General features: G+C 50.0%; 3 protein-coding genes across 3 annotated transcripts; 2 read left to right on the top strand and 1 right to left on the bottom strand.

Moving 5' to 3' along the window:
* Positions 1-1135: 1135 nt before the first annotated feature.
* Positions 1136-2144, top strand: LAJ45_06494 (uncharacterized protein; the record flags this gene model as incomplete). Its single annotated transcript, XM_046116058.1, has 4 exons — positions 1136-1160; positions 1235-1582; positions 1637-1676; positions 1754-2144. The coding sequence occupies 4 exons, from the start codon at positions 1136-1138 to the stop codon at positions 2142-2144; spliced, it is 804 nt and encodes a 267-aa protein (XP_045970719.1).
* Positions 2145-4296: 2152 nt separating this feature from the next.
* LAJ45_06493 (uncharacterized protein) lies at positions 4297-6446 on the top strand (the record flags this gene model as incomplete). Its single annotated transcript, XM_046116057.1, has 5 exons — positions 4297-4317; positions 4368-4656; positions 4717-5202; positions 5265-5745; positions 5807-6446. 5 exons carry the CDS (start codon positions 4297-4299, stop codon positions 6444-6446), a joined length of 1917 nt encoding a protein of 638 aa, XP_045970718.1.
* Positions 6447-9348: 2902 nt separating this feature from the next.
* On the bottom strand, positions 9349-11619 carry LAJ45_06492 (uncharacterized protein; the record flags this gene model as incomplete). Its single annotated transcript, XM_046116056.1, has 3 exons — positions 9349-9789; positions 9918-11543; positions 11599-11619. 3 exons carry the CDS (start codon positions 11617-11619, stop codon positions 9349-9351), a joined length of 2088 nt encoding a protein of 695 aa, XP_045970717.1.

Genomic DNA, 11619 nt, shown 5'->3' with positions numbered 1-11619 from the left:
CTCATGCCTGGTTTCGGATTCCACTGGGCTGCGATCCTCCGATGTGAGACCAGATCAGCTTATCTCCACCAGCAAGGCACGCCGATTCCCCGGGGCTCAGCATAACACAAGTTAACTCGCGAGGAGTAGGAGGAGGAGGAGGAGGAGGAGGATGAGCATTAGGGGGAGGATGGATGGATGGAAGAGCCACGGACTCAGACTCGGAGTTTAATATCATGGATGGTCCCGTGGAGATACTCCTACTCCCTTTCATTACATCAGTTCTGGGGTAAATGGGTGTTTCGACCCCGTGCAGGTGGTGGTGATGATGGGGGGGGGGGGGGGGGGGGGTGGTTTGGTTGAATGTAGTCGCGTGCTGGGGCTATTTACGTAAATGTCCAAGAGAAACAAAAGTAAAATGTGGGGAAACCTATGCTTGGAGCTAGCTACAGTAGTTGGTTAACAAGGCAAAAATAAAATAGGTCACGCACTCATGAACGAAGACTGGCCTGAGGAAAAGGGAGGGAGGGACTGAGTGAGGGAGGGCGGTGAAAGGGGGGAGATACCAGACCGCTCATTAGATATGTGTGAGTTAGTTACCCACATGCCTTGTTATTTTACTACATGAGCTGATATGTTCCCGCGAATAGTGATCGGAGATGATACAGTTGCCTATGTCTGACACGCTCTGATTTTTGTTTAGATAAGTGGCCCGGGCATACCGCAGCTACATTTACATAGAATAAAACCAAAACCTTCCCCAGCCCTTCCTCCCCAAGCTATCTATTTGAATAGCTTCCCTCCTCACCCATCTTGGGAGACCATCTATCTATATACATATATATCTACCTGCCCCCCCCCCCCCTCCGGACCCACCCCCTTCTTTACTCCTTTTATCTACACCTGGCCATCTCGAACATCTGTTCTAGTCATGACTACAATGTTATTCCCCCCATTAGAGCCTCATTGCATCCCAGAATCAGATCTTCTAGTGACGGCCTCGAGAGTATTTCATACCTGCATTCCCAACAACCAGAGCCTGGCATCAACAATCCTAGGCCTCATCTCTATCGGCTCATGGCTGTTTGCGCAGGTACCACAAATTATTAAGAACACCAAACGCCAATCTGTAGATGGCTTATCATGGGGCTTCCTAATGCTGTGGTTGCTGGGTGATATTTGTAGGAGCCCTTGATATCTTCTTTTCTTCTTCAAGCAGAAGAACCATTTTAGTTAACCGTTATCTTGCATGCAGGCAACCTAACAGGAGCGGTAATGCTCGACCAGATGTGGTTCCAACAAATTATCGCCGCATACTATGTATTCGTCGACACAGTTCTCGTAACACAGTTCCTCTGGTACGGGGTCGTCCACCGGGTCAAGGAGCTGGAGAAGCGATTAGAAGGCGTTACTATGGGCGGAAACAGCAACTCGGACGACGAAGACGACAGTATCACCTCAGACAGCAACGCAGACCTGAAGCAGAAACGTGCAGATGAGGGCGCGGCCGTGGCGAGGAGTAAGATGCCGAGCGTTGCGCATACAACCTTTGTTACTGTTTCAATGCTGGGCACGCTTGCGGGGGCGCTCCCGGTTAGTGGGGGTGTGCCGGCCCTGGGAGACGTGAGCGAAGGGTGGCTGAGCGATGAGTTGATAGAGGCGATTGGAATGACTGTAGGTTGGATTAGTACTCTACTGTAAGCCTGCCTCTCATCTTTTTATTCCCTGCATAATATATGCGCATATTCGCTAATCTTATTGCCCCCCCAAATAGATATCTCTGCTCCCGCCTCCCCCAGCTCATCTTGAACGCCAAGCGAAAGTCGACCGAAGGGCTCTCAATCGCGCTCTTCATGGCCGCGTTTTCCGGAAATTTGTTTTATTCGGGAAGTCTTCTCTTGAACCCACTGGGATGGCGCGATTACGAGCCTTATGGCGGTGGTGGAGTCGCTGGACCGGAGGGAAGCAATGCGATGGAGTGGTGGAGTCGCACGCTACCGTTCTTTTTTGGCGCTTTTGGCGTGTTGACTATGGATGCGGCTGTGGGACTGCAGTTTAAGCTGTGGGGGCCGGGGAGCGAGAAGTCGCAGATTGAGGAGGAGGAGAGGGAGGGATTGTTGACGGCGAGAGAGGCTGGGTATGGGTCATTAGAGTCTTCATCATAGATCTAGAGCTAGAGGTTAGAGTAGAGTTGGGTTGGGTTGGTTTGGTTTGGTGAAGTCGACGTCGAAGTTTGACTGGATAGAACTGATGGTAGATTATTACTAGCGTTATTTCATTTATAGGGATAGTTTTTCCTTTGGAGGCATATTAACTGTTTGATTGTTAGGAATATTCATTTATTTTTATTTTGTATGGAGGATTGATTGGGTTTTTTTTTCATGGCGTTTGTTTGGGTGAAGGGAATGGTACTCTAGGATTTTAACTTGTATGTGATCTGCGCGGGGGGGGAATTGGTCCGCTTATTAGCACTGCATCTCGGGAATTTTTTTTCCCTCTCTTTTTGTGTCTTGTCTTTTCTTTGGTTGTAGGTTTCATTTGGTATTCTAGGTGTTTCTTCTTTTTTTCTGATCCGAGACATCTTTAGCATATCTTGTAATATATGGCAATATTCATTGTCTTCAATTCCGCTGGATATATCGTAGGCGACACGAACGACCCGTACGTAAGCTAAGCTTAGAGTATGTTGCGGATCCGGGTGTCGAAGTGTTCCGGTAATCATGGTATCGGACTGCTGATAACTGATAGCGCGCTGAGATAGCTGTGTACGTTCAGAGTGGTGAAACGGTGACATCTATTGTAATTTGGATCATGATATTAGGTTGTAGTAATAAATACTAGGTTGTAGTAATAAATACTAGGTTGTAGTAATAGTGCCCCCCACCGCGCGCCACAGCTCGATATTAAGTCCCCCCAACTTCCGGGTTTCTTGTAAATATGACTGTTTTTCGGGCTGAGCTTGAGGCTGTGGAGCTATAGTAGTGAGTGTAGGTAGCGGTGAGTATAATCCATGATCGATATATTATAGCTATGTAGAGGAACGCTGTGGTCTTTTGTGGTAGTGACTCATGCTCATATATCATGGGTGGTATGAGTCTCTCGACATTCGGGAATATACGGACCTCGAGCTCGATGTTGAGGCATGTGCTGAAGGGTTTAGAAAAACCAAGATGTGGGATGAGGGCTAAAGATAACGAGGGAGAGAGAGAGGTCTATGTATCCATCTAACGTTGTGCTGTAGATCTAGCTCGTCATTGGGGTGGTAATCACATCATGTCAACATTAACTAGGATGGGCTATTGCATGTATACTCGTGGGAACTGACGAGCTTTGGTCTGTCTCCATGTGGTTTTCCTAAGTTTGAGACCCGCACGTGCAATTACGGCTGTGAGGAAAGCTTACGTTGCTGCTCCAGTCCCTGGATCCTCGTGCACGCACAACACAGCTGCAGCGGATGAGGTGCTTAGTCAACTGTAAGTCAGCGCTGGGGGGGGGGGGAGGTATGAATAAGGTTTTGACTTATGTTACTCTGGGTACCGTGGTATCTCTGGCAGTACTTGGTACGTATACGTACGTAACGGTGAGCCTGTGGGTGGAGAGGAGCTTAGGTGGCGTGACAGGCTGGCCTTATCTATCTAAGCGATAGGTATAAAAAAACGTCTCTTCTTCGATAATCCTGAAATCAGTTCTGTTATCGTCCAATAGTCTGGTCCTTGCAAGCTATATCACCCATTAATTAATCGGATTGGAACCGTTAATATCCTGATAGAACTAGTTCTAGAGAACGTAGGCTTGGCCGTACTTCTACTTGGTTTATAGGTACCACTACTCAGTAATGTATAGACATCTACACCCAGCACTGGATGCCCGCATGCACCCCGATATCTAACGCTCCCTATCAATTGGTCCAATTGCTAAAGCCGTAGTAACCAGAAGCTAATATTTGCAGTCGCGGGGCTAGCGAGGATAGAGCTAGAGCCAGCCAGCAAGGAGCCATCTTGGCGCCAAGTATTAGTAGAGGTGTCAATGATCACAGCACCACCAATCTGGACCTGCACAGCGCTCGAGTAGAGACATTATCTGCATCTAATAATTACTTGACTGCTAGACAGAGACCAAGAATATCTCACTTTTAATTGCTGCGATAGAGAGAGTGAGAGAGAGAGAGAGAGGCGATATTAGATACACAGGTGACAGCCTAGTACATACAGGCACACGATTACTAAGACCTTTCCCTGGCAACACCCTGCCAAAACCCTCGAGTCTTCTCTACGTCATCGCTCACCCCACGCATAGTCATACACAGATAACTTCACAATGTTCAAGAAGAAGCCCAATGTACATCCTAATACCAATCCTAACTACATATGCCTAACTAACACCCACAGATCAAACCGTCTGCGCCCCTGCGCTCCTCCGACCGCCGCAAGATCGCAAACCAGCTCATCCAAGATTTCAACCTCACCTCCGACGGCGGTAGCGCTGAGGTCACAGCACTGCGCAATCGCCTCCTCCCCGAGAACTGCCTGAGCGCCAAATTCACGACTACGGCTGGCCCTGACCTGGCCACGGTCGCGGGAACGGTCTATGTAGGCGTGCACCCGGAGGAGAGTGGGGGGAAGGGCGAGCAGAGGCCGCTCTGGGTTAGGGCTGGTGACGAGGAGATGTTTCCTACCGGTATGCCCTGCATATATGTCGGCGCGGTGTTCATTCTTGCTAACGCGGGCTGGTGACTAGTTTACACGCTCTGGAAGAACCCGACACTGCTGCCGCTGCTGCACACCCACTCCCCGGTTTTCGAGAAGCTACAGACGGGCGCGGACTTGATGGTCCCGGGGCTTATTGGCCCTCCGTTCCCGGCGGGCGCAAAGAAGGGGAAATTGGTTGGTATCGCGACAAGCGAGAGCCCGACGGTGGCAATGGCGGTGGGTGTATGTGATGTAGATGTGTGTGGGCTGAGCAAGGTTGTTGGCGAGAGGGGCCGCGCGGTGAGAATCGTGCATTGGGTCGGCGATGAGATCTTCAACTACGGCGGGCATCCGGGGTTCGTGCCGGAGAGTGTTGAGATGCCTGTGGCCGTCGGGGATGTTGACGTCGAGGAGGCTGCGGAGGAGCTGGGCGGGGTATCGCTAGAGGGGTATGATGGGGAGGAGAAAGAGAAAGAAAAGGGGAAGGGAAAGATGGAAGAGGGTGGGGAGGAGATCAGAGAGTTGAACACGAAAGGTTCGTTGTATCATTGACCCTCCTTCTCCAGGAGCAAAAGGCTAACGGCTTTCCACCAATAGAGATCGATGATGCCTTCCGCTCCGCAACCCTCTACGGCCTCCACCAGTACTTTGAAACCGGCGAGTTTACAAACGTCGAGCTTCCGATAAGCTCCTCACAGTTCATCTCAACCCTCGTTCTCCCCTTCCTGCCCCCCGCATCCCACTTCCCGCCCCACAACCTGCTACAGACCTCTGTACACCCCTCACTAAACATCAAAAAGACCAGCCACAAGAACGCGGCAAAGTTCTTCAAGCAGCTGGAGAAGGACCAGCTCATCAAGACCAAGACACGGAATGGTGGAGAAGTCGTGGTCATAGATATCAACTGGGACCACCCGGAGGCAAAGACATTCAAGTCCTACAAGCTCCCCGAAGCGCCAAAAGACGACAAGAAAGGCCCCGATGCTTCTGCTGCCGGGGGTGGGGGCCTGGTAAAGGTCGTAGAGCTTTACAGGCCCAATGGCAAGGCAGTACATATATTTTCCGCTGTGGGCGCTGGGTAGGGCTCTCCTCCATCCACTAACCCACTCATAAAAAAAGGTCGCTAACGCCCTCCATAGAACCAAAGACTACTATACCCCCGCTGAAGTAAAAGCAATCATCACCAAATACCTGGAACAAGAGTCCCTCACCAACCCACAAAATAAGCGCCTCGTCCGCCTCGACCCAACCCTCAGCGCCCTCCTCGACGACCGCAACGCCGCCGACGCCGAGCCCCTCCGCACCGGCCAAATCAAGCGTGACACGCTCGGCGAAAAACTCATCAAGGCCTGCTCCCCCTACTACATCGTGCACAAGCCCGGCACCACCACCGACCCCGACGCCAAGCCCAAGGCCGGCGCGGCGCCCAAGATCCAGATACTGCTAGAGAAGCGGCAGGGGAAGAAGACGGTGACGCGCGTGTCGGGCGTTGAGCCGTTTGGCATTGACCCGCGCGCCATGGCGGAGGAGCTGCAGAAGACGTGTGCGGGGAGCGCGAGCGTGGCGCTGCTGAATGGGTGTAGCCCGCGGAACCCGGTGATGGAGGTGACGGTGCAGGGGCCGCAGAAGAAGGCGGTGGAGGAGTATTTGGCAAAGAGGGGGGTGGGTGCGAGGTTTGTGTGGGTGAAGGATACGACGGGGGGAAGAAGTAGGGTTTTGGTTGGGGGAATCAAAGTAGTTATATCCATATGTCTTTTGTCTTTTGTCTTTTTGTCTTGAGTAGTAGTATATGGGTATTTTTTTGTGTTTTCCATCGGGAGTAGAACCCGAGTTTGGATGAGATGCATGAATGGAAAATACTTGTAGTAATTCATCATCCAACCTGTAGCCAGCGCTTGAGGTCCGGGTTTTCACCTAGCTAGGTCAGCCCGCCTGCGAGACCGCCTTTCATGCAGGTGCGGCTTGTATCTATAACTGCCTGATATCCGTTTATGCAAAGATATGCCTACCTCATAAATGCCCTTCAGTTTGCGTCCCTAAATCTCTCGCGGTTGTAACCAGCAACATGCAGGTACCGATACTTTATACATATTCACGAACGATCACTCGGTCATATGGCGACGTAAATACAGACCTAGAGACTACGCGATTAGCTAGGGCCCAGGGTATCCCTTATCTGCGATCCCTTATTTTGATCGTATTTAGGCCCAGATATGTGATTTGCAGGCGTGTCGGCGTGTCGGCGTGTCGGCGTGGACAGTGTTCTACGAGTGATATTTTGTGATTGTGTTGTATTTGTTTGTTTTTGTTGGTTCGTTTGCTGTATGCGGTCCTATTATATTTAATCAGATTGAGTCTTTAGATGCAGATTCTATAAGTAGGGACAGTCGGTATAATACCCTGGAACCTAGTATTAGCTCTATTCTAGAGGCCAGGGACGGAGAGCGGTGTACTAGTAGTGTAGGGTATTCCGTACCGTGGGGAACCACCCGCAGCCCCCGGTCCATCTAAGGGATTACCAGGCAGAAAAACTAGATAGTATTCCATAGGTGCGCTGTATTTGATTGACGAGATGCTGTGGTTTTGTCAGTCTATGCCCCCTTTTCTAGTCTGGCTGGTCTGGCGGGTGGGCTTGACCTGATCTGGTATCGACCTCTGGCCTATATATCTATGTATGTATAGACGGCTGGCGTTGGTATAGGCAGTGGGCATTTAGCGGGCGTAAGAAGAGAAGAGGTTGTTGGGTCTCGTTGTTAGTAGTAATGACGTTGGTGATGTCTTGTCGTGGTTTGTCGAATCATCATCATGGACGCCTAGCCAAACACCTAGCAGGAATACGCCAAGGCTTGTCTGTCTGCTCCAACCAACCAATGCCATCTGTAGATAGAAACCACATACCGACGGTTAAGTTCCAGGGTTTTAAGTTTGGCGTATAGCCTCTCGACTACACTACATTGCATTGCTCGTACAAGATATGATAATGGCAGAGCTGCCACAAACACGCCCCCAGCGCATGTGCAGAGAAACTTCATCACCCCAGACCCAGACACTTGACGGAGTCCACAAATTAACCCTCGATCGCCGCGCTGCCATATATAAAGAGCCTATACCTATAAGCTTAAGCTGTAGTAATTAAAAATATTACTTTAGCATGTGTTCGCCGGCGAATGGCGCAGCGTGCCCTGGCCATCCGCTATAGAGAATACGTCAATGGGCACTTCATAGACGGATCTAGCTGGTTAGAGCTTAATTAAGCTTTGTATCCGTATAACGTACTCTACATTCCTGAACACACTTTTTAAACTATAAGGCATCGCCGAGTGTTCCTTTGGTGCCATCTAGCCTGGCTAGTGCTAGCACTGGCACTAGTTGACCCCTGTCATGGTACTAGCAAAGCTTTCATCCCCGGGTGCCACCACTACCAAAATTACCACTCCACCACCACATTCAGAAATCAAAAAAAGATACGAATGAGTTCGGTACCCAGGATTCCCACATGGTCACCCACTGCAGTACTAACTAGGCGATATGATGATTATATATGGCAGAGCGGACGGGATGCCTAGCTTTCATCATTCTATGACCGAACACATTTGTAATGATTGATTTGTGGCTTTTATCTTTTGAAAAAAGGACGGGCGTAATATTGTTCACCAACTTGAACCGAGCGTCAGAAAGTATTATAGTTCCGGATCCGTTTTTGGGGTGGATGGGTGTCCTGGGTTTACAGGTATTTGTGAAATTGGTGGTCACCACAAAAAACGGGCGGAGAAGAAGAGTGCTGGCTGCGATTCCTTTTTTTTTTTCTGGGCCAAGTAACAAATAACCAGTAGATATTTTCCAAAAACTAACGGCTAGATACCCTAGATTCTCTAATTAACTACCTAGAAATGATGGGCCCCTCGTGTCCGATATAAGAACCTACTCGCAAGTCACCGGCGCTATAAATGAACCTTCGTGGATAGCGTGCGTTCGCTACCGACTAGATGATCATTACCCTCGATCGACGCTGCACCAGGATCACGCAAAATCACTCGCCTCGCCACTCCCACCAAAGCATGAAGAACTCGGAAGCAAATAAAAGAGAGGGTGTATAAAAGTAATATATAATGTATCGACACAGGGCGCCAAGGTAATTTTAACATAGAAATAAAACTCCCTCCTCTTTGTTCTCCATCCTCCTCCTTATTCCCACTCACTCACTCTCTTGTGTATCTATGCAACCACCACTATTATAATACACACCACCACTACGACACCCCCCACCCCGTCCCCCACATCTACCACACACCTACTACCACTAGACCGCTAGGTTTGATAACTTATAGACGACTACAGCTCGGCCGATATCCAATGAAGCGCCCCAAGAAAAAAAAAAGACAATAAAAAGGATGGAAGAAACTAGAAAGAGGGACAGAAAAAAGGGGGGGAATCCAGTTCATCATTCATCGCCAGACCACGCTACTCATCCTGCTCCAGATTGACAGACAAGACAGACAAACAGACAGGTACCTCAGTAAGAGAAGGGGGCGCCGCTTGAGAAAGCAAAAAAAAAAAAAAAATCGTAAGTAGTTAACAAGAAGTGGGAAATAACAAAGAAATTAGGAGAATAAAAGTGCAGTGTACATATCGGAACTCCGATTTTTTTTTTCTTTTTTCACGACAAAACCGCAATCTTGCCTTATCCACCATTCGTAAACTTGTGCACTGGAGGTATGGCCTCCACCTTTGATGATCCCTTCCTCACTCTCGATATCGCAGGCATCGACCCCTGATGCTTCAAAGCAGCGGCAGTGGCAGAAGCGCTGCTAGAACCAGCCGCCGAGCTAGATATAACCCTTCTCCTTCCGCTTAGACTTGATTTCGGGGCCTTTTTAGGAAGTGGGATGTCAGGCAAGACCGGTTCTCCAGCCTGCTGCTGCTGTGCTTGCTCATCCGAATTCTCCACAATAGTCATTCCTGCTGTTTTTGCCATAAAACTACCACCGATGCTACCTGCATTGGCGAGGGGCGAGAGAGGAGCGGCGTGGTCATCATCTACTTCGGTTTTGTCCCCTTCGTCGGTCTCGTCGGACATCATCGAAGGGACATTGCCGATTCGCGTGCTGACATGACACTGACCCTGGAGACGGCCGTGCCGTTGACAGGCGGTATCCGTTTTCGGTGTGATGCAGACTGTTGGTTGGCTGCCTCAATTGTAATTTCGAGTTCTCGGCGAGCTCTTTCGAGTTGGTCTTCAAGGTTGCTAACCTTCTTCTGGAGATGTTCCTGGCGCTTCAGCTTCTGTAGTTCTTTACTATCCTCGCTGCGGCCCCCGAACACGGAGAAAACACTGCTCTTCTTTTTAGGGAGGATTCTCGCATCCTCAAAGTCACCACCATTAGCTCTGGATGATGATGGAATTGGGGGAGGTGGTCCCATTGCACCGGTTTTCGGTGTGATGGGCTTGGACGTGCTCATTCTTCTGTTGAAGCTTCCTTGAGGACTCATGTATTTGGAATCTACGCTGTATCTGTGCAGGGTACCATGTTCATCAACGTAGGACTCACGACCCTCGCAAAAGCTCTGTGCCATTCCTGTCATGCTGGCGTCGACCCCAACTGACGGTGTCCTGGTTGATTTTTTCTTCCTTCTAACCTTTGAATTGTTTCTGGCTAATGGACTACTCTGCTGATCAGTGTTGAAGGCCCTTCCAATTTGGTCGCGTTCTACTCTGATCGGCCCCAATGATGAAGCACTGTTTTTAGCCTTGCTTTGAGCTCCCATGACTGCTGCAGCGTTCCCGGCGTATCCTTGTAATGCACCCATTCTTTTAAATTCTTCGTAGGCCAGCAATCCCTTGATTCTCCGTTCTCTTAGCTCCTTCTTCTGCTGCTCTCTTTCCGCCTGGAAACGTTTCTGTCGATCCCATGACTCCTTGATACCTTTAACAAACTTGAAGGGGTTGAAGGGGATCAATGAAGCCATTCCACCAAGCGTAAATGACCCATCATTATTATGATTGCCCGCCGCCGCCGCCGCCGCCATAGCCTCGGCCCCAGGTTTCTCTGTACCACTACCAAAACTAAAGACATTCGATTCCCCTCCTATGCCGTTTGGCATATCATCAGTCCGTGGTGGTGGTGATGAGGACGGGAGCTTCCCGATAATCTCTACTGGCGGGACGACACTAGCGCGATTCCTCATGCTCCCTTCCTTGAATCTGCTGACAACCGTGCCTGTCGTTGATGTTGAATTTACGCGTGTTGCCTTTGTCCTCGATGGAGACGTCTGCCGCATTGGCAATTGGGGGGACGAATCCATTGGGGGACGCTGGCTTGATGAAGCCTTCCTCTTCCCAGAACCTGGTTCCGGCTCAAGGTAGGGCTCATCCTCCTCCGTTTCTGAAGCCTCATCATCGTGGGGAGGAATATACGCCGAGTCCCCGTTGCCAGTATCGGGTTTCCGCTTCTTTCTCGGTTGGGGGGGCTTCTTTTCGTTATCGGGCCGTAACTTTGACCTAGATTCGTTGAAAAATATATCTTCACCGTCATCGTCATCGTTATCATCGTCATCGTCCTCGTTGCTAATGGCATTGATACGATCCATGAAACTTTCGCTTGCCCCAGTCCTCCGGCTGCCACGGGTGATAACCGGCGCTGTGTTTGTGCCAACGGTCGACGATTCTTTCCGCTTCGCATAGCTCTCCCTCCCCCGTTGTCTCAGTGCCTCCCTTCGCATCTCCATTCCGCGATCGTCGTCTTCGTCTGTTGATGATTCGTCGACGTGGTTGTTGTTGATGTTGTTATTGTTGTTGTTGTCGTCGATGTCTGGATGGGAGCTAGCGTCTTTGCTGCTAGAAGAGTCGACCCTCTCTCTTAGCGTATCACGAAGGACCTGTGTTGTTAGCACCCCTTCTCCTTCGTCTTCCTTGATCCGGGAAGAGAAATACCTTCTGTGGTGTCGACAGCAT

Source organism: Morchella importuna (genome assembly GCF_003444635.1).
Source record: "Morchella importuna strain M04M26 chromosome Unknown Morimp01GS019, whole genome shotgun sequence".
NCBI lineage: Eukaryota > Fungi > Ascomycota > Pezizomycetes > Pezizales > Morchellaceae > Morchella > Morchella importuna.
The sequence above is the reverse complement of the archived record's forward strand: the minus strand, read 5'-3'. Positions and strand labels throughout refer to the sequence as shown.